The sequence below is a fragment of the Sus scrofa genome, chromosome 6 (assembly GCF_000003025.6).
Source record: "Sus scrofa isolate TJ Tabasco breed Duroc chromosome 6, Sscrofa11.1, whole genome shotgun sequence".
Taxonomy (NCBI): Eukaryota; Metazoa; Chordata; class Mammalia; order Artiodactyla; family Suidae; genus Sus; species Sus scrofa.
In genome coordinates this window covers 34,075,877-34,101,177 of record NC_010448.4, presented here as the reverse complement: position 1 = coordinate 34,101,177, position 25,301 = coordinate 34,075,877, and the positions used below count along the sequence as shown (strand labels likewise).

Sequence of the window (25,301 nt, the reverse complement as noted above, 5' to 3'; positions counted from 1 at the left end):
GGTTCTTAACCTGCTGAGCCACTGTGGAAACTCCCACATTTGTTAATGGCATCCAGATTTTGAGTCACTCCAAAGTTGTCAAGGAATTTCTCCATGTTTCTTTCTAGCACTCTTGAATTTATTTCTTACGTATGTATCTTTGATCCATTTTTATTTTATATGGTGTATGACATAAAATAATAAATCTAATATAGTTTCCACCTCCCCAGCCCAGATAGTTAATCAGTTGTCTCAACACCATTTTTTAAAAAGCCCATCTTTTTCTTCCTCCTTTGAGAACCACTTTCCTCATTCTAAATTCCCATGTGTACTTTGGTGTATTTCTGGACTTTTTATTCTGTTTTTTCCATGCTTCAGCACCACATTGTTTTTAATGATTCTTTGTAAGATTTTTTATTAAGAACCCTAGTCCTGTCTCATTGCTCTTTTGAGTTTTACCTGTTATTCTGTATTGTCTTCTAAAAGTTTAGTTTCACATTTATGTCTGTAATACACCTAGATTTGATTTTGTGTAGAATATGAGGTACATGTATACCACGCTTGCTGTGTATAAATTAAGTTTCAACACATGTATATGAATTTCTTTTTGCAGTCTATTCTTTGTCTACCTTAAGACCTCTAGGCCTTGGGAGTTCCTGTTGTGGCATAGCAGGTAAAGGATCTGGCATTGTCTCTGCAGCAGCTCAGGTTGCTGCTGAGGTATGGGTTTGATCCCCAGCCTGGTGCAGTGGGTTAAGGATCCAGTGTTGCTGCAGCTGTGACCTACGCCACAGCTGTGCCAGGGATTCAATTCCTGGCCTGGAACTTCTGTTGCTTTGGGCAAGGCCAAACAAAGAAACAAAAACCTCTAAGCCTTTATTATCATAGCTTTTTTTTTTAGGGCTGCACCCATGGTGTATGGAAGTTCCCAGGCTAGAGGTTGAATCAGAGCTGCAGCTGCTGGCCTACACCACGGCCACAGCAACACTGGATCCTCAACTCACTGAGAGAGGCTGGGGATCAAACCCTCATCCTCATGGATACCAGTCGGATTCATTTCTGCTGCACCACAACAGGAACTCCCTCTCATAGCTTTAGAAGTATTCTTGCTATAAGAGTGCATTTTCCTTCCTGTTCTTTTTCTTAATGAGCATCTTGGCTCTTGTTGGCCCTTGACTCTTCATTGTAAGGTTTTAACAGTCTTCTCAAATATTACAAGAGTTTTGTTGGGATTTTGATTGGAATTGCTGTTAAGCTGTAGAACAACTTGAGGAAAATTGGCATTTCTATTATATTGAAACTTCTACTATATGCACATTGTATAGCCTCCATTTATTTAATCTCTTAGTAAAACTTTATAATATTCTCCATTTCTTGCATGTATTCTGATATAAAGGAAAACATTTTCTAATAGCTTTTTGGTGATATGTAGGAATATAGTCTAATTAAAAAGAATAGTCATATCGAGATCTATTTCATATATCATTTAATCCACTAATTTAAACCATACAATTCCATATCTTTACCGATATGTCTAATCATCACTACAGTCAATCGGAGAACATTTTTATCAACTCTCAAAGAAACCTTGTATTTAGCTGTAATACTTTATCCTTTCCTCCTCTTCATTGTAAGCAGTCACTAAGCTATTTCTGTCTCTTTATGTTTGCCCATTGTAGACACTTCATACAGGTAGAATCATGTAATGTGTGCTCTTTCGTGACTGGCTTAACGTAGCATAATGTTTTCCAGGTTCATCCATGTTGTAGTGTATATTAGTACTTCCTTCTTTTTATACTGAATAATATCCCGTTGTGCTAACATGCCGCATTCTGTTTTTCCATTCATCTGTTGATGGACACTTGGGTTTCCTCCATCTTTTGGCTATGAGGTATAATGCTGCTACAGTTGTTCCTGTATGAGTTTTTGTGTGGACGTATGCTTTCATTTCTTCTGGGAGAAAGTCCATCTAGAAGTAGAATTGCTGCGTCAGGTGGTAACTCATGTTTAATCATTTATGGAGCTGCCAGACTGTTTTCCAAAGTGGCTGCACCATTTTACATGCCTACCAGCAATGCATGATGATCCCGTTAATTTGACTTTTCCATACTAGTTGGTGTGAAGTAGTGTCTCAGATGACTGTGCATGCTGAATTTTGTTATCAACAATCTCTATCTTTTATTGGAGTTCCTGTCATGGCTCAGTGGTTAACGAATCTGACTAGAAACCATGAGGTTGCAGGTTCAATCCCTGGCCTTACTCAGTGGGTTAAGGATCCGGTGTTGCTGTGAGCTGTGGTGTAGGTCGCAGATGTGGCTCGGATCTGGCATTTCTGTGACTCTGGCGTAGGCTGGCAGCTACAGCTCCAATTAGACCCCTAGCCTGGGAACCTCCATATGCTGCAGGTGCAGCCCTAGAAAAGACAAAAAGCCAAAACAAGCAAACAAAGAACCAATCTTATTATCTTTTTTCACAGTCTATCTGTAGATTACTTTTTTAGTAGCCAGTTGTTATCTTCTGCAAGTAGTAACTGTTTTTAATCTCTTCCTAATCTTTGTATCTTTTATTATTAAAATATAGTTTGTAGAGGTCCCATTGTGATTCAGTGGGTTAAGAACCTGACATAGTATTCATAAGGATGCAGGTTCGATCCCTGACCTCATCTGGAGTTGCCACAAGCTACAGCATAGGTCAGAGATGTGGCTTGGATCCCATGTTACTAGGCCTCAGCTGCAGCTCCAATAGGACTCTTAGCCTGGGAACTTCCATATGCCACAGGTGTGGCCATTAAAAAAAAAAAAAAATAGGTGATTTGTTACCTAGTGTCCTAGGTAGAACCTGTAGAGATAGTATTGCCTAGAATCGCTAATAGCAGGCATCTTGGTCTTGCTTCCGATCTGAACGTGAATGCTTTCATCATTTCTCTGTGAAGACTGATGTTCATCATAGGATTTTATTGTTGTAGCTGTCATTTATCAGGCTAAACAAGTTACCATCTGTTCCCCATTTTCAAAGAGTTTCATCATGAGTGGACATCGAATTTTGTTTGTTTGTTTGTTTTTTAGAGCCTTACCCAAGGCACATGGAGGACCCCAGGCTAGGGGTGGAATCAAAGTTGTAGCTGCCAACCCATGTCACAGCCATAGCAACTCGGGATCCGAGCCTGTCTGCCACCTACACTGCAGCTTCCGGTAACGCAGGATCCTTAACTGACTGAGCAAGACCAGGGATCAAACCTGCCTCCTCATGGATCCTAGTCGGGTTTGTTAACAGCTGAGCCATGACAGGAACTCCTGGACATTGAATTTTATCAAACTTTTTTTTCTATTGAGATAGTCCTATGTTTCTTTTCTTTTAATATGCTAATTTTCTAATATTAAAATAACCTTACATTCCTGATATAAGCCCAGTTTTATCATGAGTCATACATTGTTTGGTCTAGTTTGCTAATTTTTGAATGTTTAAATTTTTTTTTTAAATGGCCACATTCACGGCATGTGGAAGTTCCCGCCCCAGAGACTGAATCTGAGCCTCAGCTATGCCCTGTGCCTTTCACCCACTGCTCCTGGCCAGGGATCAAACCCACACTTCCTCAGTGACCTGGGCCACTGCAGTTGGATTCTTAACCCACAGTACCACAGCAGGAACTCCTCCTTTTTTAAAAAATTTGTGCTGCATGTTTAAAAATTTTTTTACATGGTGCCTTGGAATGGGTTTGCCTCAGGAGATGGCCTGTGCCTTGGAAAATGTTGGGGTAAAATTAAAAAAAAAAAAATTTAAATAAAAATTTTAAATACATGTGTTTAAATTAAAATTTTTTTGTTGTAGTAAAATATACATAACATAAATTTACCATCTTAACCATTTTTAAGTGAAAGTTCAGTGGTATTAAATGCATTCATAATTTTATATAACAGTCATCACCATCTATCTCTTTAACGCTTTTTATCTTGTTAAAAAATCTATAGCTTCTAAGGCTACAGATTCTTGCTCTGTACCTAACTATGTACATTCTATAAAATTTGATATGTTATCATTAAGTTTGAAATATTTGTAATTTCCTTAATGATTTTTTAATGTAATGGATCTTCTGTTTTAAAATGTACTACAGAATTTTTTCAGGTGTCTCATTTTTTGTTTTTGTCATTATTAATTTTCAATTTGACTGCATATGGTTAGAGAACATGATACCAATTCTTTGATATTTGTTGAGGCTGGTTTTATGGCCTAGTACATGATCAATTTTCAGAAACGTTCTGTGTGTACTTGAAAAGAATGTTTCTTTCAATTGTAGTTGCATGGATTTCATGCATATTTTATATGTCCCTTAGGTCAAGCTAATTTATTATGCTATTCAAATTTTATGTATCATTACTGAGTTTTAAATTGTGACATCTAACAGTTACTGAAGGAGGTATGTTAAAACATCCCAACATGATGGTGGATTTGTTAATTTCTTCTTCATTCTATAAGTGTTTGCTTTAATTTTCAAATTATTTGCTGCAACCAAGTTTAGAATTTTTAGGTGCCTAGAATTTAGAATTGTATCTTCCAGGTGATTTGAGAGCACTTTCTCATTACGTGATGACCGTCTCCATCTCTAGTTACTCTTTTTTTGTCTTAAATCCTGTTTTGTATGATATTGATAGGTTTTCTTTTGGTTAGTACTTTCCATGTGTCTTTTTTCCATCATTTATATTTTAGTTATGTCTCATAACTGCATATGGTTGGCATTCGTTATTTCTCAATCTAGTTGGACAGTTTTTATATTTTAACTGAATTTTTTAGTCTATTATATTTATCATTACTGATAATTTGATTTATTTCTACCGTCTGGTGTGTTTTCGATTTGTCCTACTTTTCCTGCCCTCTCCCCAGTGTGTCTTTTGGACGGAGATGTCCTCCAACTCTCCTTCTTGATTCTGTTTTCCCATTCTATCCCAATTGCTTTTTTTAAAACAACATGCAGTTTTAAAAAATTTGTTTTGATGATCTCTGTCTTTTCAGTGTTGTGTTTAATCTATTAACACTTAAAATAATTATCACTATTATGGGTTTTGAACCCAATAGTATTTTATTATCTCTTTTCCCTTTGTCCCTCTGTTTTTCACTCTTATAGTCATTTTCTACCTTTTTAGTAGATTACTTGAGAAATATAAAGAATTATGTGTTAATTCACCCATTGGATTTTAAGCTGAATTTCATTGTAATACTGCTTTTAGTGATTTCTCCAAGGATTATAATATATATCCTTGTTTAAGTCTAGTTAGGGTTAATACTGTGCCACTTTATGTAAGATGTAGAAATCTTGTAACCATGGAAGTCTAGTTACATCTTCCCCATTCTTTATGCTATTAATTGTCATGTACATTACATCTATATACTTTAAAAACCCCAAAGAAAATGTTATATTCTTTGAGGTAATCATTTATATTTTAAAGCTTTAAAAGATCTTTTTATCCACTACCATTTTCCTTCATCCTGAAGAACTTCTTGTGGTATTTGTTGAATTGAAATCTTCTAGAAATGAATTTCTCTTAGTTTTCTTTTATTCGAAAGTGTCTTTAACTTGCTTTCATATTTGAAAGTATTTTGGGTATGTATAGAATTCTTCTCTAAATTGATTTTCTACTATTTTCAGGCCCCCATAGTTTCTGGTGAAAAGTCAGCAGTTTGAATCATTATGTAATGTAATATGTTGTTTTTCTCTGAGTGCTGTCAAGACTTTATATTTGGTTTACAACAGTTTAACTCTGATATATATGCCTAGCATGATTTTCTGCGTATTTATCCTGGTTAGCATTTGCTAAACTTCTTGGATTTGTGAATTTGTATTTTTTAACAAAGTAGGAAACATCTAGCCATTATTCCTTCAATTTTTTTTTCTATTCCTTTTAATCCTTTGTCTTTCTGTGTTTTCAGTTAGATATATTTCCTAATTTTGATATTATTCCTTATCCTTGAGGTTCTGTTAAATTTTTTCAATTTTTCGTCCTTCTGTTCTTTAGATGATTCTGTTTGACCTTCAGTTTTATTCATTTCCCCTTCTTTTATCCCCATTGTGTTGCTTAGCATATCCAATAAATTATTTTTGTTATTACATTTTTAAGTTTTTAAAAGTATTTTTAAGACTTTCCATCCAGTTCCCTTTATTTTTCTGATGAGATATTTCTCTCTTCTCCTTTACTGTAAGCATTATTTGTCTTTACTTCATTAAGCAAAATTATAATAGCCTCTTTAAAATTCTTTTTTGCCAGCTCCAACATCAGAATCATTTATGGATTGGCATCCATTATGGTTTTCCTTTTGAGACTATCAGTTTCCTCTTTTTTTTCTGGTATGTTAAGCAATTTTGGATTATATTTTTATACTGTTTCCTTCTCCAAATTTTGAGTCTCCTCCATATGTCTATTTTTCTCTTTTTGCATTCTTTTCTTTCCTTCCTTTCTTTTTTGTTTTTCTTTTGTTTTGTCTTTTATCCTCCAGTGCCTTCAAATAGGTTGTTTTTTTTTTGTTTGTTTTTTGTTTTTTTTTGTATTTTGTCAAAGTTTATTATTTAGGAGAAATGGTCTGGTATATGCATACTCCATCATAAAAATTATATTTTTAAGCATATGTCTTATAATGTAGAGCACATTTATTCAAGAAAAAAGAGGGATTTCTCCAGGTAGTTGTGAAGGATTTTATACTTAAAATTTATTTTTTATAGTTTTTGATTGCTTAAAACATGATAGTTTTATGCTGTAACTATTGTGTTTTTGTTTTTAGTTTTAGTTTTAGTTTTCTTTTTGGGTTAAAACAGAACCTTTAAAGAAGGTCATTTTTGGTCTAAGCCAATAATTCTCAACCTGGGGGTGATTTTGCCCTTAGAAGACATTTTGCAGTGTCTGGGGACCTTTTTGATCATCACATCTGGGGTAGGAGTAAGTGCTCCTTGAATTTAGGGGATAGAGACAGAGATGCTTCTAAACAGCCTACAATGTAGAGAGCTGCCCTCCATAAAAAAGATCTGATCCAAAATGTCAGCATTGCTGAGACGAGACTGAGAAAGCCTGTCCTAAGCAAATTCTTGTGAATTATGCTAATTTTATAATGTTAACTTGCCATAGTGAGAGGGAATACCTTGTAAAATCAATTTTCTTTCAGTATTTATTTTTATAGGGATAACCAATTCTGTGCTAATATTGATCCTCCAGAACCACATGGATAAATGTAATTTAACTTTTCTTACCAAATCAAATATCTCTGCGTGTTTTCTTTTTCTTTCTTCTTCCTCCCTCCCTCTCTTTTTTCCTTTTCTCTTTCTTTCTCTCTCTCCTTCCTTCTTTTTTTAATTTCTAACTGGTACTTGTGAAAACTCAAATTAGTATAACCATCCTTTTTACCCTCTTTAATTGAATTTCTCTGATCTTTGCATTTTACAACTAAATGTATTGTATTGAGTGAGCTGGGAGGATGGGGAGATCGTTAGTTTAAGAAAGAAAAAGATACCTGAAGTATGAAGTTGGCTTATTATAATCGATTGTGTTTTTCTCAGTTTGCTGTAGAGTACAGATTTGAAATTCTCTCACCCCCTTTTTTCACACTCCAGAGCTGTATTTCTTTCTGCATACTTTTTCCATATCTCAATTTGGTTTGAAATGTTAATGATCTTGGGTTCTACATTAGCATTTATGAAGAAAAGAAAAGAAAAAGCTACCATTGCTATTTTTCATGTAATGGAATTTTATATAACCTCCCAAGGAATTCATCTTTAGTAGCATTTATCTTCAAAAGCGTTTACAGTTATATTTTATTTAAATAGCGATGTAGGATTAAAGTAATGAAAATTAATTACATGAATCTCTTGAGAATCACTTGTCAGGCAAACTTTGATCTTATAGATCAGTGGCTTTCATTGTCATTGTTACTGACTCTCAGAGTAATGACAAGCAAGGAACATAATGTGGTTTTTTTTTTTTTTCTTTTAAAGCTTGATTTTCATAAATCCTGAATAGACGATAATTAAGAATGATACCAGCTTTTATAACATAATACACCAATTATACTTTTTTGCCAACAAAACGAAGCCTGCAAATAGACTTTAAAAAGCAAAGTTGTGTAAATGAAAATTAATTTCATTTATTTAAATGGGTATTCATCTGTATTTCATGTCATCATTAACACCCATTTCTTGAGAGAGAAAAAAATAGTCATAATGTCTCATTTAGTTCCTTAGTTTCTTTTTCTTGCCCAATTACCTTCCTTTGTAGGACAAAATTATTGCCAGCATTAAAAAAATATTTTGGAAGCTGTTGAACAATTGATGAGATTAGGAAAGAATTTATCCTATTCAATTGCTGGTTACAGTAGGCTTCTGAAGAATACCTTTGACTCAAAATGCAGACATCTTCAACCTGTTATATAGAGTTTTTCCTCTCTTCATTGCTCTTGTAAATGTTAAAAAAACTCTAACATAGCTAATTTGACATCATGTTCAGGTTCTTAAAGCTGTTGTGATCAAGCATATCAATTAGTGCCTCCCGTAAATTACACATTTCTGCTTTTTCTAGTTCAGTCTGTGTCATCTTTTTTAGTTTTGAGGGTTGGGAATGGAATGCTAATTTAATTCTGTAGATTATGTAGTATATTCACAGAATTTTCACAGAAAGTTTGCACAGAATTTTCAAAGGGTATCTGAGACCTTGTCCTCCTAACATTGCCCCCCCCACTACCTAATTTCCTTTTGTATCCTTCTTGATTAATGTGTATCTTTCTTATTCAGTACTTGCATATTTTATACAGTAAGTCACATGAACTTAAAGTATAGAATTCAGTATGTTTTAACATATGTATACACCCATGGAACCTTTACCACAATCAAGATAGTGAACATTCCTTGGAGTTCCTGTCATGGCCCAGGGGTAATGAACCTGACTAGTATTCCTGAGGAAGTGGGTTCGATCCCTGGCCTTGCTCAGTGGGTTGAGGATCCGGTGTTGCTGTGAGCTGTGGTATAGGTTGCAGATGCAGCGTAGATCTGGCACTGCTATGGCTGTGGTGTAAGCTGGCACCTGCAGCTCCAATTCAACCCCTAGCCTGGGAACTTCCATATGCTGCAGGTGCAGCCCTAAAAAGACCAAAAAAAGGGGAGTTCCCATCGTGGCGCAGTGGTTAACGAATCCGACTAGGAACCATGAGGTTGTGGGTTCAGTCCCTGCCCTTGCTCAGTGGGTTAACGATCCGGCATTGCCATGAGAGCTATGGTGTAGGTTGCAGACGCGGCTCGGATCCCGTGTTGCTGTGGCTCTGGCGTAGGCCGGTGGCTACAGCTCCGATTCGACCCCTAGCCTGGGAACCTCCATATGCCGTGGGAGCAGCCCAAGAAATAGCAAAAAGACAAAAAAAAAAAAAAAAAAAAAAAAACCAAAAAAAAAAAAAAAAAAAGGATAGCATTCCATCACCCCAAGATATGCCCTTTGTTTTGGCTTCCTCCTGCTTCTACATACCCCCTCCCCAAATCCCAGCAACCACTGATCTTTTCTGCCAGTATACATTTGTTCACATTTCCTAGAATTTTATGTAAATGGAAGTAACTTAGGATGTACTTTTTTTTTTTTGGTCTGACTTATTTCACTTAACGTAATTATTTGTTAATTCATCCACGTGTCCTTTTTTATTTTATTTTATTTTATTTTATTTATTTATTTTTCTGTCTTTTTGCTATTTCTTGGGCCACTCCCGTGGCATATGGAGTTCCCAGGCTAGGGGTCAAATTGGAGCTGCAGCCACCGGCCTACACCACAGCCGCACAATGTGGGATCCGAGCCGCTTCTGCAACCTACACCACAGCTCACGGCAACGCCGGATCCTTAACCCACTGAGCAAGGGCAGGGAACGAACCCGCAACCTCATGGTTCCTAGTCAGATTCATTAACCACTGCACCACGGCAGGAACTCCTCCTTTTTTATTTTTCTTGTTATGACTGCACCTGTGCCATATGGAAGTTCCCAGGCCAGGGGTTCATTCAGAGCTGCAGCTTAGGCCTATCCCACAGCCACACAACACCAGATCTAAGCTGCATCTGCAGCCTGTGCCACAGCTGTGGCAACACTGGATCCTTAACCCACTGACCGAGGTCAGGGATCCAACTCACATCCTCAAAGAGACAACACCGGGTCCTTAACCTGCTGAGCCACAATGGGAACTCCCATGTGTCTTTTTTATTGCTGAAAAGCATTCCATTCTATGGTGTGAAATAATATATATATATATATATATGAACATATGGAATATAAATATGTGTGTGTGTGTGTGTGTGTGTGTGTGTGTGTCTGTCTGTCCCTGATTCTTGCTAATGTTTGGTCTTTGACCTAAGTTCCTGACCCAGAGTGCCTAAAACCCATGTAATTTCCTAATGGTAAGAAGGTCTCACACATAGCTCCTAAATCCTTTGGAATTTCCTGGATGACAGAAGTGTCTTTTGTTCTTTGTGATTTTTAGTGGGCTCCTGGATGGAGGTGCTGGTCACTCGGAAGACCAAGCCATAATTAGAGGCTTAGAACTGTCAGCCACAGCCCATCCTCTGGAGAGGGGAGAGGAGCTGGAATTGAGTTACTAATCAATCATGCCTGTATAATGAAGTCTCCATAAACAGCCCCAAAGTATGGGATTTGGAGAGCTTCCAGGTTGCTGAGTGGAGGAGCTGAGAGGGTAATATGCCTAGAAAGAGCACGGAAACTGTGTGCCCTATGTATTTCTTTATCTGGCTATCCGTCTGTACCATTTATCATACCCTTTATGATAAACTGGTAAACATGTTTCCCTGAGTTCTATGATCCATTCTAACAAATTGTTGAATTCAAGGAGGGGGTTATGGGAACACTGATTTATAGCTGGTCAATCAGAATGACTGGGGACAACCTGCAATTTGCAATTTGTGTCTGAATTGGGGGCAGTCTTTTGGGACTGAGCCCTTAACTTTTGGGGTTTGCTGCTAGTCCTGTATATAGGGTCCAAAGCAAATTGAATTGTCGTCAGTAGTATTTCTTGACTGAATGATTGCATTTATAAACTAATGAATTAATGATTACTTAGCTTAGGCTTGACTCAGATCCCCAGTTTTGGAGTTCCTGTCGTGGTGCAGCAGAAACAAATCCAACTAGGAACCATGAGGTTGTGGGTTCGGTCCCTGGCCTTGTTCAGTGTGTTAAGGATCCTGTGTTGCCGTGAGCTGTGGTGTAGGTCGCAGACAAGGCTCGAATCTGGCGTTGGTGTGGCTGTGGCATAGACTGGCAGCTACAGCTCTGATTCTACCCCTAGCCTGGGAACCTTCATATGCTGCAGGTGCGGCCCTAAAAAGAAAAGATAAAAAAGAAAAAAAAGAAATCAGATCCCCAGTTTTGTTCACATGTAGTTCTGCTTCTGATTCTATATTTGTGTGGTTGATTTGAGGGACATATGACAGAATGTCACATTTGTCCTTGTTTAACTTCATGTTGTTAGAGCTATCCAGTCTTCCAACATTTTCAGACCGTTTTAGATACTATTTCTGTGCTTTCGTGTTTTATTTCTCTCAATATCATGTCATCTGTAGATTTTTCTCGTAAGCCATCAGTATGCTTATCTGAGCATTTAAGTGGGATATATTATACTCATATTTACATAAAAATACTCATAAGATCTTAAAGATAATTGCCTGGGAATTCCCGCTGTGGCGCAGTGGGATTGCCAACATCTCTGTAGCACCAGGACGCAGGTTCAACTCCTGGCCTGGCCCAGTGGGTTAAAGGATCCTGGTGTTGTTGCAGCCGTGGTGTAGGTCACAGCTGCAGCTCAGATCCTGGCCTGGGAACACCATATGCTGTGGGGCGACCAAACAAAACAAAACAGAACAAAATAGAATGAAAGAAAAGAAAAAAATAGCTTTCTGAAAGTGGACTTTCTGGGTCAGAGGGTATGTGTACTTAATGCTAAGTGGCCTTCCATCAGTCTGAATCACCCCAAATATTGTCTGTATAGGCAGGGCTCCTGTTCATATGAGATCCTTCGAGCCTATACGGTTATTTTGAAGCACTAGATCACACACAGGATGCAACTCTGATGTTATCTGTATGGGGCCTTCCAGGATTTCTTGAACAATTTTTCATATAAAAATGTCTAAAATAGAGGGAAAATATTTTGATTAATTATCTCACCTTAAGGAGGTTTTTGGATAGTTGCTGTGTATAATACGTTTGCTATTGGGCTTTATAATTCTTCATTCTACCCAAGTAAACTTAGGTTTTCTTCAGTAGATTTCACTGTAGATATTACATTACGATCTCATTTGGGTGTGAATGATGCTCTTGTGGCTGATCATGTTAAGTAGTACAGCAGTTAAGCCCTTTTTCTCAATTTAATGGGTCATTCAAATGCAGACATTTCTGGTAGTTTGGTTGTTATTGTTCATTAGCTTATTGTTATGATTTCCAACACGTTTCTCCCAGGGATTTTTCTTTTTCTATTAAATCAATAGGAGTAATGGATAGGCTGCAGATTTTGTCTTTTGAATGCGTTCCTGCTGTGTGTATATAAAATGGGTACTTTGTTTCTTTTTTCAGCACAACCTCCTTGTTGTTGTGTATTTCGGAAGTTTATTTATTTATTTATTTGGCTTTTTTTAGAGCTGTACCTGCGGCATATGGAGGTTCCCAGGCTAGGGGTCCAACTGGACCTGCAGCTGCAGGCCTACATCACAGCCATGGCAACGCAGGATCCTCATCTGCGACCTACACCACAGCTCCTGGCAACGCCGGATTGTTAACCCACTGAGCAAGGGCAGGGATTGAACCCGCAACCTCATGGTTCCTAGTCGGATTCGTTAACCACTGCGCCACAACGGGAACTCCTGAATATCTTTTTAAAATGGAATTCCATGCAATTAATTATAGTTAATAGTGGGAATTAGTTTTCGTTAGTCAATTTATATGCTACAATTTGGAAACTCGCCAGTGGATAAAAAGTTTTACCATTCACAGTTGTTCTCACATGTGGTGGTATTTGGAGATACGTGAATGGTAACATCATAGAAATATTAGTAAATAGCTTTTTTTTAATATCACTTGGTAAAACGCACAGTTATTTAGTATAATTTTTGAGTTAAAATAATATTCTATTTGATCACATTATGAGACAATTAAGATATAGTTTAATAGTTCATTCTCCCTCTCCTCAAACTGTGGAAAAAAGTTTCCAAGCACATTTATATATTAATTCAGTTTTACTTCCTCTTTCTTAAAAGAGCACTTTTTTCCTTGTGCTGAAAATGTACAGCTGGAGTTCCTGCTGTGGCACAACAGGATAGGTGGTGTCTCTGCAGGGCTGGGATGCAGGTTCCATCCTTGGCCATCACAGTAGGTTCGAGCCATTGTTGCTACAGCTGTGGCTTAGGTTGCAACTGCAGCTCGGATCTGAACCCTGGCTCAAGAGCTCCATATGCCTAGGGGCAACCAACCAAACAAACAAAAAACCAATTTCCCCTATTTTTCTCTTTCTCATCTCAGAAATCCACTGAGAGTAATGTGATTTTTGCTGATTTATCAGGTGTGACTCCTAAGTGTCATGTTGGACTCCACAGATGTGTTGAACTTTCCAGGGGAAAACTCTTCAGACACACTTTCTTAAATTTGCTTATCAGTATTTGGGAATATCTTATGGAAATAACTTCCCTTTATGTTTTAAAATGTTTATATTGGAAAACAAGTTTGCCAAAATTATGCATATGTAGATAAAAAAATCTTTGTGTATTTTCTTCAGACATCTTGTTATTTGTTTCTGAATTTTTGCATCATTGATTTGTACATAGTTCTCTGTTTTTTCTATTTACATGTGTTTGTACGTACACATTTGTGTTATTCTTAACGTACATGTTTTTAAAAACTGATAAATATACCTAACCAGACTTTTCCAAACTGTGTTCCATGGAGTATATTTATCTGAGATGCTGTGGTACAAAAAAAGGTTATCAAATAAGTTCCCTATATCCCTTTTGAGAGATTCCCAGTGCTCATTAGCTTATTAAAGGTTCTGGTGTCATGCAATAAAGTCTACTTGTTGGAGTTCCCATTGTGGCTCAGAAGGTTAAGAACCTGACACAGCGTCCATGAGGATGGAGGGTCAATCCCTGACCTCGCTCAGTGGGTTAAGGGTCTGGCATTGCCACGCGCTGCTGCCATAGGTTGCAAATGCAGCTTGGATCCTTAGTTGCCGTGGCTGTGGCATAGGCCGGCAGCTGTGGCATCAGTTCGACTCCTAGCCTGGTAACTTCCATGTGCCGCAGGTTCAAAGAAGAAAAAAAAGTCTGTTTGTTTATCTCCGCATCTTCTAGAGATATTTGAGTGTGGGGCACCTCATAAGCCTCAGGGGTGTTCTGGGAACACTGATTTGGATATTTCTTGGTGGTGTTTGAACACATCAGATAAAATTGATGAAAAGCGGTTATATTTTCAAGAAATTAAAGCGTTTAGCTGAATGGTACTTGGGTAGTGTTATCTTGAAGACATTATGTTTTAAAATATAGCAGTGATTTTTTTTTTTTTGGTATTATTTCTTTTAAAACATTCGATGGCCTTGCTGTAAAATTACTGTGAAAATGCTGCTCTTTTGTTGGAAAAAGATTTTTGTTGTTGTTATTGTCATTATTTGCTCAATTGTTTCTCTTCTCTGAGAATTTGCTTTTATCTTTAAAAAACATGTTTACTGTTTCAGATAGCGTGACACAGGAAAGGAGGCCTCCCAAACTTGCCTTTATGCCAAGAGGTGTTGGGGACAAAGGTTCATCCAGCCATAACAAACCAAAGGCTACAGGTATGGATTAATAAAATACAGCTCGTAAGTTATTTACATTGTATTTGACTTGCCATAGCATTGAACAGAATGTTAAAATGTATTACTCCTTAATGAGTACGTAGACTTTCTTCTTTCACAATTTTTAATAATTCACTAAACAGTGTCTGTAGGTGGTGTTGGTAAAGCCGAGTTCCCAACCTTTTTTAATTGATGAAAAGTGTCCTGGGAGGACCTGTGTCTTTTTCTGGTCCATATATGCTAGTTTTTTGGATTTCTCTATTTGTAACATTTGTATGTAGAGTTCAGAGTTTCACTGTAGAAAATCATCATTTACAGACAGTATTATGTAGGATAAAGTAAACCAGAGATTATGTAGATTTTGCTAGCAGAAGTGGCATAAATTACATTCTGAACTGCTAAGCAAAATTTTTGTCATTCTTCCAGAAACTCCCTCAGAATCCATGTGGAGTTCTTAGTTCTTTTTTGGTTAGCTTCCACATATTTCATAGACTTTTAGCATGGTAGTTATACAAGCTAAAGAGCTCAATTAAAAAGCTGAAAGAACTTTTCTTAACTCAGATGTAGGTTAGGCAAAGTATATTTTTTCCTCAGTTGTCTAGTGAACAAAACTTTCTCAGCTCGTTGAAAAGAAAATTGTACTTTAAGAAATATTTTATGTGACATTGGACCCTGGGAGACAGAATGGGATATAATATATAGGCAATAGTATTTTAAACCTGTGGCTCTAGATAAGGATAGCTTAACCCTGTTCCTCCCACTTCAGTGTAAATAACCTAAACCTTTTCTTAAGACATATTACTTCTGTTGTAGCCGATCTTAGTTATAGGTATGAAGTTTGGAGTTATCTGCTTTCAAATGAAAATGAAATCAGATTTTGCGTGTGTTCTAGAGACCCCACTGCTCTCAACCATAGCGTGTTGTCCAGGTCCTGAGGCAGGGGCATGTCTTGACCTGTCTGTGACATAGCTGCCCTGATATTTTCTTGCGTTTTCTGTCTAATGTGTAAGAAAGAGCCATGGAGAAATTCAGCAAGGAATTTGTTGATTAACAATTCCAAAGCGTTGAAACTTTAAATCTTTTTTTTTTCATTTATTAAAGTTTTATTGAAGTATAGTTGATTTACAGTGTTATGCCATTTCCCGCTGTAGAGCAAATTGACTCAGTCACCCATGTACAGGCATTCCCTTTCTTATGTTACCTTCCATCATGGTCTCTCCCAAGAGGTAGGATAAACTTTCAATCTTTTAAACTTGATTTGTGCATCGATTTATATAGATTTCAAGATTTCCTTCTTTTGGGGGCAACCGTTTTAAAATAATAGGTTACATTTGTGGACTAATAAGTTCATCAAATGAAATTAAGTAACGGTGATTGTGAACATTTGGCAATAAGCCGTCGTTCATGAAATGAATTTTTTAAAGCAGTTTTTTTTTTTTTTTTTTTAAAGAGCAGGCTTTTCTTTTAACTTAACTCCTGTTTTCTTCTTATATTATCTCTTGAAGAATGTTTTTATGTTTTTGACATTGTGTAAATGGTTACTGAATTTTTAACAGTTGAAGACACTAATAATTTTTTGTGTTTGTATCTGTTGGTTATGTAAATAATTCTTAGCACCATATGCATATTCTTTTATCTCACAGAAAAACTTTCACACCGTATTGACTATTTTTAAGCAAACTTTTCTTGTTCCATAGGATCTACCTCAGACCCTGGAAATAGAAACAGATCTGAATTATTTTATACTTTAAATGGGTCTTCTGTTGATTCACAACCACAATCCAAATCAAAAAATTCATGGTACATTGATGAAGGTAATCTATAATTTTAGTGTTCTTTATAATGCTTCCATCCTTTTAACTCACCAGAGGAGAAAAATGGCTTTTTTTAAACCAATATGTGTAGTTTTTGGAAACAGAATGAGTAGCACATCCTTTATTAGTATTGCTGAATTAAAGTATTATACACAGTTTTAACTGCTCTGCTTTTAAGGTTAATGTAACATTTAGAAAATGTATTAGCAGCTTGTTCTCTGCACTTCACTGACACTGTTGAGGGTAGAAGATCTCTAGAATCAATTGAATCATGTAAAGACTTTACTGTCTTGATATCTTTAAACCTTCCTTTTTTGGGGGGCTGCTTTTTAGGGCCGCACCTGCGGCATATGGAAGGGTCAAATTGGAGCTGCAGCTGCCAGCCTACACCACAGCCACAACAACACCAACCACAGCAACACCAGATCCGAGCCACATCTGTGACCTACGCTGCAGCTTACATCAATGCCAGATCCTTAACCCACTCAGCGAGGCTAGGGATGGAACTGCCTCCTGATGGATACTAGCTGGGTTCAATACCTGCTGAGCCACAACGGGAACATCTAAACATTCCTTTTTAAGAACTCTGCCTTCCCTTGGTTCTGGGACATTGTTTTCTTCTGGTTTATTCTTTTTATTGTTGTTCATCCATTTAACAAATATTTATTGAGTATGTACTACGTGCCAGAACCAGGTGAAGAATTGTGGTCTTGATGTGTTTAATGAAGGCACATGGTGCTGTGAGTGTCTATTAAGGGATGCTTTATACCCAAGGGGCTCAGGGATAGTTCTAGAAGGAAGTGACATGAGCTTAGATTTAGGTGAGGAGTGATAGATAACAAATTGAAATGGAACAGAAAAACCTTTTAGGCAGAAAGAATAGCATATGCAAAGGCCTTGTGGTGAAATGGAGCTGGTGTTTAGCCAAGAACTAATAAGAGTCAGAGTACCCAGAACAGAAAGAGAGAACATTTTATGAGATGAGAATGGAATGGCCCACAGGGCCAGGGCACTGAAGCCTGGTGTGCCCTACTAAAAGGAAGTGGTGAAGTTCCTTGGTAGCTCAGTGGGTTAAGGATCTGATGTTGTCACTGCAATACGTTTGGTTACTTCTTTGGCACAGGTTTGATCCCTGGCCTGGGAACTTCTGCATGCTGTGGGTGCAGCCTACCCCCCCCCCCCGCAAAAAAAAAAGGGATGGGAGTTCCCATCGTGGCTCAGTGGTTAACGAATCTGGCTAGGAATCACGAGGTTGTGGGTTCGACCCCTGGTCTTGCTCAGTGGGTCAAGGATCCGGCGTTGCCATGAGCTGTGGTGTAGGTTACAGACGCGGCTCAGATCCTGTGTTGCTGGCGTATACTGGCGGCTACAGCTCCCATTAGACCCCTAGTCTGGGAATCTCCATATGCCGTGGGAGTGACCCTAGAAAAGGCAAAAAGGCAAAAAAAAAAAAAAAAAGGAAACGGCAAGCCATTGAAGGATTTTCAGCGAGAGGTTTGCCAGGTTTGCCTGCTGCAGGTACACAGTGGGTTGACCAGGGGCTGTTGCAGGCTGCGGATGGGCTCAGCCATAGGCTATGGTAGCTGGGGCTGGAGTTGTTGGGGAAGAGGTGGGGAGAAGTGGATGCCTATGAGCTATTTCGTACGTGAATTGACAGCATTCCACGATAGACTGCAAGTGAGACTCGAGGAAGAAAGAGATGTGAGTGATGACGTTAGTTTTCTGGCTTGCCTGTGTGTGATTGTGGAGGAAGCGAATGGATTTGCTTTGAATATACTGAGTTTGAGGTGCCTTTTAAAATTCCTAGAGGTGATTTGTCAAGTGGGCAGTTGTATTTATAGATCTGGAGCTTTGAAGAGATGTTAGGAGCTGGAGAAATAAATGTGTAGGTTGCCCTCACGTATGTGGTGATTAAACTCCTGTGAGTGAATGCTATGACCTGTGGAGAAGGTGGGGGCGCAGGGGTGGGTTAAGGCTGAGCTTTGAACAAGGTGGGGGCGGAGGGGTGGGTTAAGGCTGAGCTTTGAACACCATGGCCGGGAGGAGGAGAAGTCTTCAAGGGAGACAGAGAAAAAATAGCCAGGGGGACAGGGAGAAAACCAGACGATTGTTGGGTCAAGGAACAAATGGACCCTTGACCATTTGGTGTTTGAGTGCTTCTGAGAAGGCAAATAAGGTGAAGACCACACAAATGCTCATTGAATTTAGCCAGTGGAAGCTGTTGATGGTCTCAGTGAGTTATTGTTTTATGGAGCAAGGTAATGGAGACGTGAGTCCAGTTGCCCAAAATGTAAGTTGAGGCTTCATCCTGCACGTCCCCTCTTTCTCTCCTGAGTCACATCCAGATGTCACCAAGTCCTCTGGATTTCCTCCCCTTTCACGTCACTAAAATCCTTCCCCTTTTCTTCATTTCTGAAACATGGCCTGAGTTCAGGTCCTTTCCTTTGTTTGTTTTTGTTTTTAAGGCTGTATCTGTGGCATATGGAAGTTCCCAGGCTAGGGGTCCATTTGGAGCTGTAGCTGCCCGCCTACACCAGAGCCATAGCAACACGGGATCCGAGCCGTGTCTTCGACCTATACCACAGCTCACGGCAACGCCAGATCCTTAACCCGCTGAGCGAGACCAGGGATCGAACCTACAGCCTCATGGTTCCTAGTCAAGGAGACTTGTTTGTGGCTCGTATTTTCACTCTTGTGATGATACCTTTTAATGAGCATGTAGCTCTTAATTTTAATGTGGTCATACTGGCAGTCTTTTTCCTTTATGGTTTGTATACTCATATTTAAGATATTTCTCTTTGCCCTAAAGTCAGAAAGAACATTCTTCAGTATTGTCTTCCAAAACTTATAGTTTTGCCTTTGACATTTGTCCTTAAGCCACCTAGAAATGTTTTTGGTGTATAGTATGACTTAGGAATCCAATTTAATTAATTAAAAAATATAATTGGAGTTCCTGCTGTGGCACAGTGGGTTAAGAATCAGATTGCAGCAGCTCGGGTCACTGTGAAGGTGTGGGTTCTATCCCTGGCCTGGTGCAGTGGGTTAAAGGATCCAGTGTTCCTACAGCTCCAGTGTAGATTGCAGCTGTGGCTTGGATTCATTCGCTGGCCTGGGAACTTCTATATGCTACAGGTGCAGCCATAAAAATATATATATATATATATGTGTGTGTGTGTGTGTGTGCGTGTGTGTGTATGTGTGTGTGTGTGTGTATGGATAATGATCTCAACAATATTTATTTAGAAGTTTGTTCTTTCCCCACAGGTCTGCAATGCATGCCTGGCAGCTAGATTAGTTATTTTAAGGAAATAACATACAGCTATTTTAATGTATGTTTGTTTTTCATTAATTTTTATTTTTGTATTTATTCTTTTGACTACTTTTTGGGAAGCTATTCTGCTGTTTTTCTTTTTCTTCATTTAATATTCACACCTGCAGCATATGCAAGTTCCTGGACTGGGGTCAAATTGGAGCTGCAGCTGAGGCCTACACCACAGCCATGGCCAGACAAGATCCGAGCCGCATCTGCAACCTACTCCAGAGCTTGTAGCAATGCCAGATCCTTAACCCACTGAGTGAGGCCAGGGACTGAACCTGCATCCTCACGGAGACAATATTGGGTTCTTAACCCACTGGCCACAACAGGAATTCCCTCTGTTGTTTTTCCAACTTCCAAGTTGTGTATTTTGTTTTTGTTTAAGATTCTTTTTTTCTATAGTTGATTTACAATGTTCTGTCAATTTCTGCTGTACAGCAAAGTGACCCAGTCATATATATTTACATTCTTTTTCTCCCATTATCCTCCATTGTGTTCCATCACAAGTGACTAGATTTAGTTCCCTGTGCTATACAGCAGGATCCAAGTTGTATGTTGAGTTCATTAATATTACCTTTCTTTCTTTCTAAAATAGCCTATTAAGTCTATACATGTCCTTTATAAGTATTACTTTAGTTATGTTCCACAAATACTCCTTTTTTGCTTTTTCCAAGTTATTGTAAAAATTTATAGTTATCGTTACTTCTTTGATTCCTGAGTTATCTAGAAGCATCTTTCTTACATATTTTGGTGTCTTTGTGTAGTAACTCAGTTGTATTTTGGACAAAGAATATAACCTACACAATTCTACTCAATGACGATATTTTTGGTTTGAACAATTGGGTGCTATTAACTGAGGTAGAAAAAGTTGGAAGTGGGGAGGAGAATCAAGAACACTGGAGATAGTAAGTTTGCGATGTTTACGAAAATCATGCTAGAAGAGGTCAGTCAGGTGGATAGTTGGACTAGATGTTTATTTTAATTTGTAGAGCGGTAGGGCGTATTTAATAGTCTCGAATACATTTCTCTAATTCAGAACACTTTTTTATAGTTGCCGAAGACCCTGCAAAATCACTTACGGAGCTATCTCCGGACTTTGGACATGCTTCACCACCACTGCAGCCTCCTTCCCTGAATGCACTTGCCAACGAGAACAGATTTCACTCTTTACCGTTCAGCCTGACAAAGATGCCCAACTCCAATGGGAGTATTGGCCACAGCCCGCTGTCTCTGTCGGTTCAGTCGGTGGTGGGCGAGCTAAACAATGCGCCTGTGCAGGAGAGCCCGCCCTTGGCCACATCTTCCGGTAACTCGCATGGCCTGGAAGTGGGCTCGCTGGCTGAGGTTAAAGAGAATCCTCCTTTCTATGGGGTGATCCGTTGGATTGGTCAGCCTCCGGGACTCAATGAAGTGCTAGCTGGACTGGAACTGGTAATTCAATTCGACCTAAAAATTGCATTTCTTTTCTAGCTGAAGTTTATATAGATTTTCCCCTATTGCATGCTTTTTGGTGAAATCTTTTGTTTTTCAAAAAGCCATCACTAGAGAATTTTTTTTTCTTTTTTCTTTTTTCTTTTTAGGGTTGCACTTGTGGCATACGGAGGTTCCCAGGCTAGGGGTCACATCAGAGCTACAGATGCCAGCCTATGCCACATCCACAGCAATGCCAGATCTGAGCCGCATCTGCAACCTACACCGGCAAAGCCAGATCCTTAACCCATTGAGTGAGTCCAGGAATTGAACCTGCAACCTCATGGTTCCTAATTGGATTTGTTTCTGCTGCACCACGATGTGAACTTCCAAGAGAAATTTTATTACTATGTCACCTTACTTCCTTTGTCACCCATTAGGCATCTCATCCACTTGTTCCTAACATTAGTTGATCAATGTTTAAGGAATGAAAACAGATGTTTAGGATAATATGTTTAGGTTCATTATATTAAACAGAATACTGTAAGAAAAGCAAACTGTGATCAGTTTGTTTTTGTCCTCAGATTCCCTCCTGCAATCAGTTCAAATATTTATATCATTGGCTTTAAGGAGAATCACCATTTTTAGTGACATTTTGAGATCTTTGAGAGAGGGAAAGATTTTCCCTTTGGAGATTAGAAAATATAGTTTGACGTTATATAGTCAGGAGGGAGAATTTAAGCACATTTATTTAAATATATATAAATAAAAAATATATGAATAAATATATATAAGTAAAAATATATAAATAAATATATATATAAATAAAAATATTTATTGTTGGTTTGCAGGCTAGTGAATATATATATACATAGTTGTTATTGTTGGTTTGCAGGCTAGCGAATGCTGTTTTTCTTTTGGGGTTGTTAAAATAGTCCCTTCTTCCCCTCTCTCCCTGGCTAGTTTTAATGCTTCTGGAAATGATGCAGGCAAGTCAGTTAATCAGAGAAGGTTTAAGCAGATATTATGAGGGGAAATACACTGAGAATTTTATGCTGGAATAAGACATGACGTTATCAAATCATTAGCTGTGGGCTGAAACACTCATTAGTCAACCCCTTTTTCCTCGTGGAGTTCTCAGTTCAGATGTGATGAGGGAATTCCGAGAAAGAGTAAACTTGAAACAAGTCCTAGCTCTTTGTATGCTGTCTTTGCAAGATGCAAAATAGTGCCCGTGTAAGCTTTCTTTTTTTTTTCTTTTTCTTTTGTTTTTTCAGGAAGACGAGTGTGCGGGCTGTACAGATGGGACCTTCAGGGGCACTCGGTATTTCACCTGTGCCCTGAAGAAGGCTCTGTTTGTTAAACTGAAGAGCTGCAGGCCCGACTCTAGGTTTGCGTCCCTGCAGCCAGTTTCCAATCAGATCGAACGCTGTAACTCTTTAGGTACTTGTGTGCCTCTCATTTGTTTACCAGTCTGGCATGACTCTAGTTCTGATCTCATTTTGCAGTAGGTGGCAGTGACAATGTCGATTTCTTCCTTGCCAGTCTTCATCAAGCTTTTACATCAGAAAAAAAATTATTACGTGGTATATAAAAAGTTATATACAGTTATCTTAAGAGGAGATCTTTTTTGAAAAGGTAGTAGCCAGGAAACCGTGTTTGGGGTTTAACCAGTGAAAAATAGTGGGATTTAATTTTTCCACTCCGTTGCTTATAGACATTTTACTTTTCAACAACCCTGGAGGTAGAAATTGAAATGGCCTTCTTTTGGGCCCTGGCTTTCCTCTCACTGTCTTGTCAAGTACATCGATAAGCCTATCTTATTGAGAAGCCTATCTTATTGAGAAGCCAGCATTGTTATAAGAAGCTTGATGAAGGACAGATGTCCCTATCCCTTATTTTTTTTTTTTTTTTTTTTTAGGGCCGCACCCCTGGCATATGGAAGTTCCCAGGTCAAATCAGAGCTGCAGCTCCCGGCCTACACCAGCCACAGCAATGCCAGATCCAAGCCGTGTCTGCGACCTATACCACAGCTCATGGCAACGCTGGATCCTTAACTCACCGAGCAAGGCCAGGGATCGAACCCACGTCCTCATGGATACTAGTCAGGTTCATTTCCACCGTGCCACAACGGGAACTACCCCCACCACTTGTAACAGGTGGCAGTTTCCTGAGGCTTTCCCTTTCCCGGTTGGGTGATCATGGTGTGAAGCACCTTGAGGGTTAATCAAGTATAAGCAGGAAAGACGTCTTTATGAAAAACATTTTTTCTTACAGTTGAATAGTGCTTTGGAATTTGTTGTGTTCTTTTCCAACTTGAAAATGAAACATCTTCAGGCAAATAAAATATTCGGGGAACAAAGTATTTTACTTGGCAGATGCTTTTCTGCATTACTTGATACTCTAAAGTGTTTTTGCAATTGTGGAGGAAGTAAGGTTGAAAATGAACAGTAGCGTTTTTTATAAGCCAAGCTGAATAACAGTTAACCAAAACCTACCTTTAAGTTAGTCTCAAGCTGGGTGATGAATTGTGCATCAAAATACAAGACACAGGGAACTATATCCAGTCTCTTGGGAATGATGGAAGATATTATAAGAAAGGGAATTATATGTATGTCTGGGTCACTTTGTTGTACAGCATAAGTTGGCACAACATTATACATCAACTATACTCTAATAAAAATTTTTAAAAATACCAAAGACATTTTTAAGTAAACAGATATGTAGGGGAATACATACTATAATAACTTAAAACAATTTTCATTTTCATTTTTATCTTTGCAGCATTTGGAGGCTACTTAAGTGAAGTAGTAGAAGAAAATACTCCACCGAAAATGGAAAAGGAAGGTTTAGAGATAATGATTGGAAAGAAGAAAGGTATCCAGGGTCATTACAATTCTTGTTACTTAGACTCAACCTTATTCTGGTAAGTTTAAAATTAATACAGTAGGAATATAGTGTCATGGGGGCAGGGGTGTGTGTCTGTGTGTGTCTTTGTGTCTGTGTGTGTCTGTGTCTGTGTGTATGAGACAGAGAGAAAGAAACTGCTAATTGCAGTTTGTCTGGGATCTGGGGTTCAGGAAAGAAAGGGAGATGGGCATTTCTCTGTACACTCCTTGGAAACTACTAAATGTTGTCTCATGTGCCTGTATCCAAAAAGTTAATATGAAAAGTAATGCAGTGAATGATGAATAAGAGGCAGATGAGTGTTACAGGTGAAACACATATCCTGACAGTATGTGGGGAATCATAGGAGTGAAGAGAGTAAGTATGGGATCTCTGGGCACATGCAAATCACAGGACTTGCCATAAGCCATTGACTGGTTTGTTTTACTAGGAGGAGGCAATCATAAAACTGCCTTAAAGGATTACTAATTAGAAGCACAGTTGCTCTTGTGTATGTGGTTTATTCTGAAGTGGAACAGTTTAACATGGCAAGAATTTTTATACTCTGAAAATTGAACCAAGTCCACTGCCAGTTAAATTGAGTGTAACCAGCTCGCTCTGTACAGCCATGTCCTAAGAATTAGGAAGTTAATGGGATGTTAAAATTTTAAAGGCAGAGAGAAGAATAAAAGTGGCCAAGCCATTTTGGGGGCAGAATATTTTCAGTCTCAGATGTGTTGACAAAGCCAGAATTGATAGAATTGTCTTCAGGTTTTCTGATAACAAGTCTGTATTAGCCAAATTTTCTTTTTCGTTGATAATAGGTTACCTCTCTTAGTCACTTACAAGTGATTTTGACATTTGAAGAAATTTAGATCTCTGCAAAGAGGTGTGGGGAGAGAGAAATAGGATATCTAGAGTGAATTACAGCTTGGCTGTGTGTTTGCCTTGGGAAGTTAGTTTCGAAACTTCCTCCCCTGTTGTCTCTGTGTAGGTTGATTCAGATTTGTGGGCGCTCTTTCAGCTTTCGCAGAGTTTTCCCCAAATACTGCAGGCATGTTTTTATCCT

The 25,301-nt window shown here is 38.4% G+C and overlaps 1 protein-coding gene across 10 annotated transcripts in view; it reads left to right on the top strand.

Moving 5' to 3' along the window:
- The window catches only part of CYLD (CYLD lysine 63 deubiquitinase), a 63,849-nt gene that overhangs the window by 20,762 nt on the left and 17,786 nt on the right, over positions 1-25,301 (top strand). For all 10 annotated transcript variants that reach the window (XM_021094185.1, XM_021094191.1, XM_021094184.1 and 7 more), the window contains 5 exons: positions 14,708-14,806; positions 16,504-16,620; positions 20,988-21,367; positions 22,624-22,789; positions 24,131-24,272. In XM_021094185.1, coding sequence (XP_020949844.1) covers positions 14,708-14,806; positions 16,504-16,620; positions 20,988-21,367; positions 22,624-22,789; positions 24,131-24,272 — 904 coding nt within the window. The remainder of the gene's footprint in view (positions 1-14,707; positions 14,807-16,503; positions 16,621-20,987; positions 21,368-22,623; positions 22,790-24,130; positions 24,273-25,301) is intronic.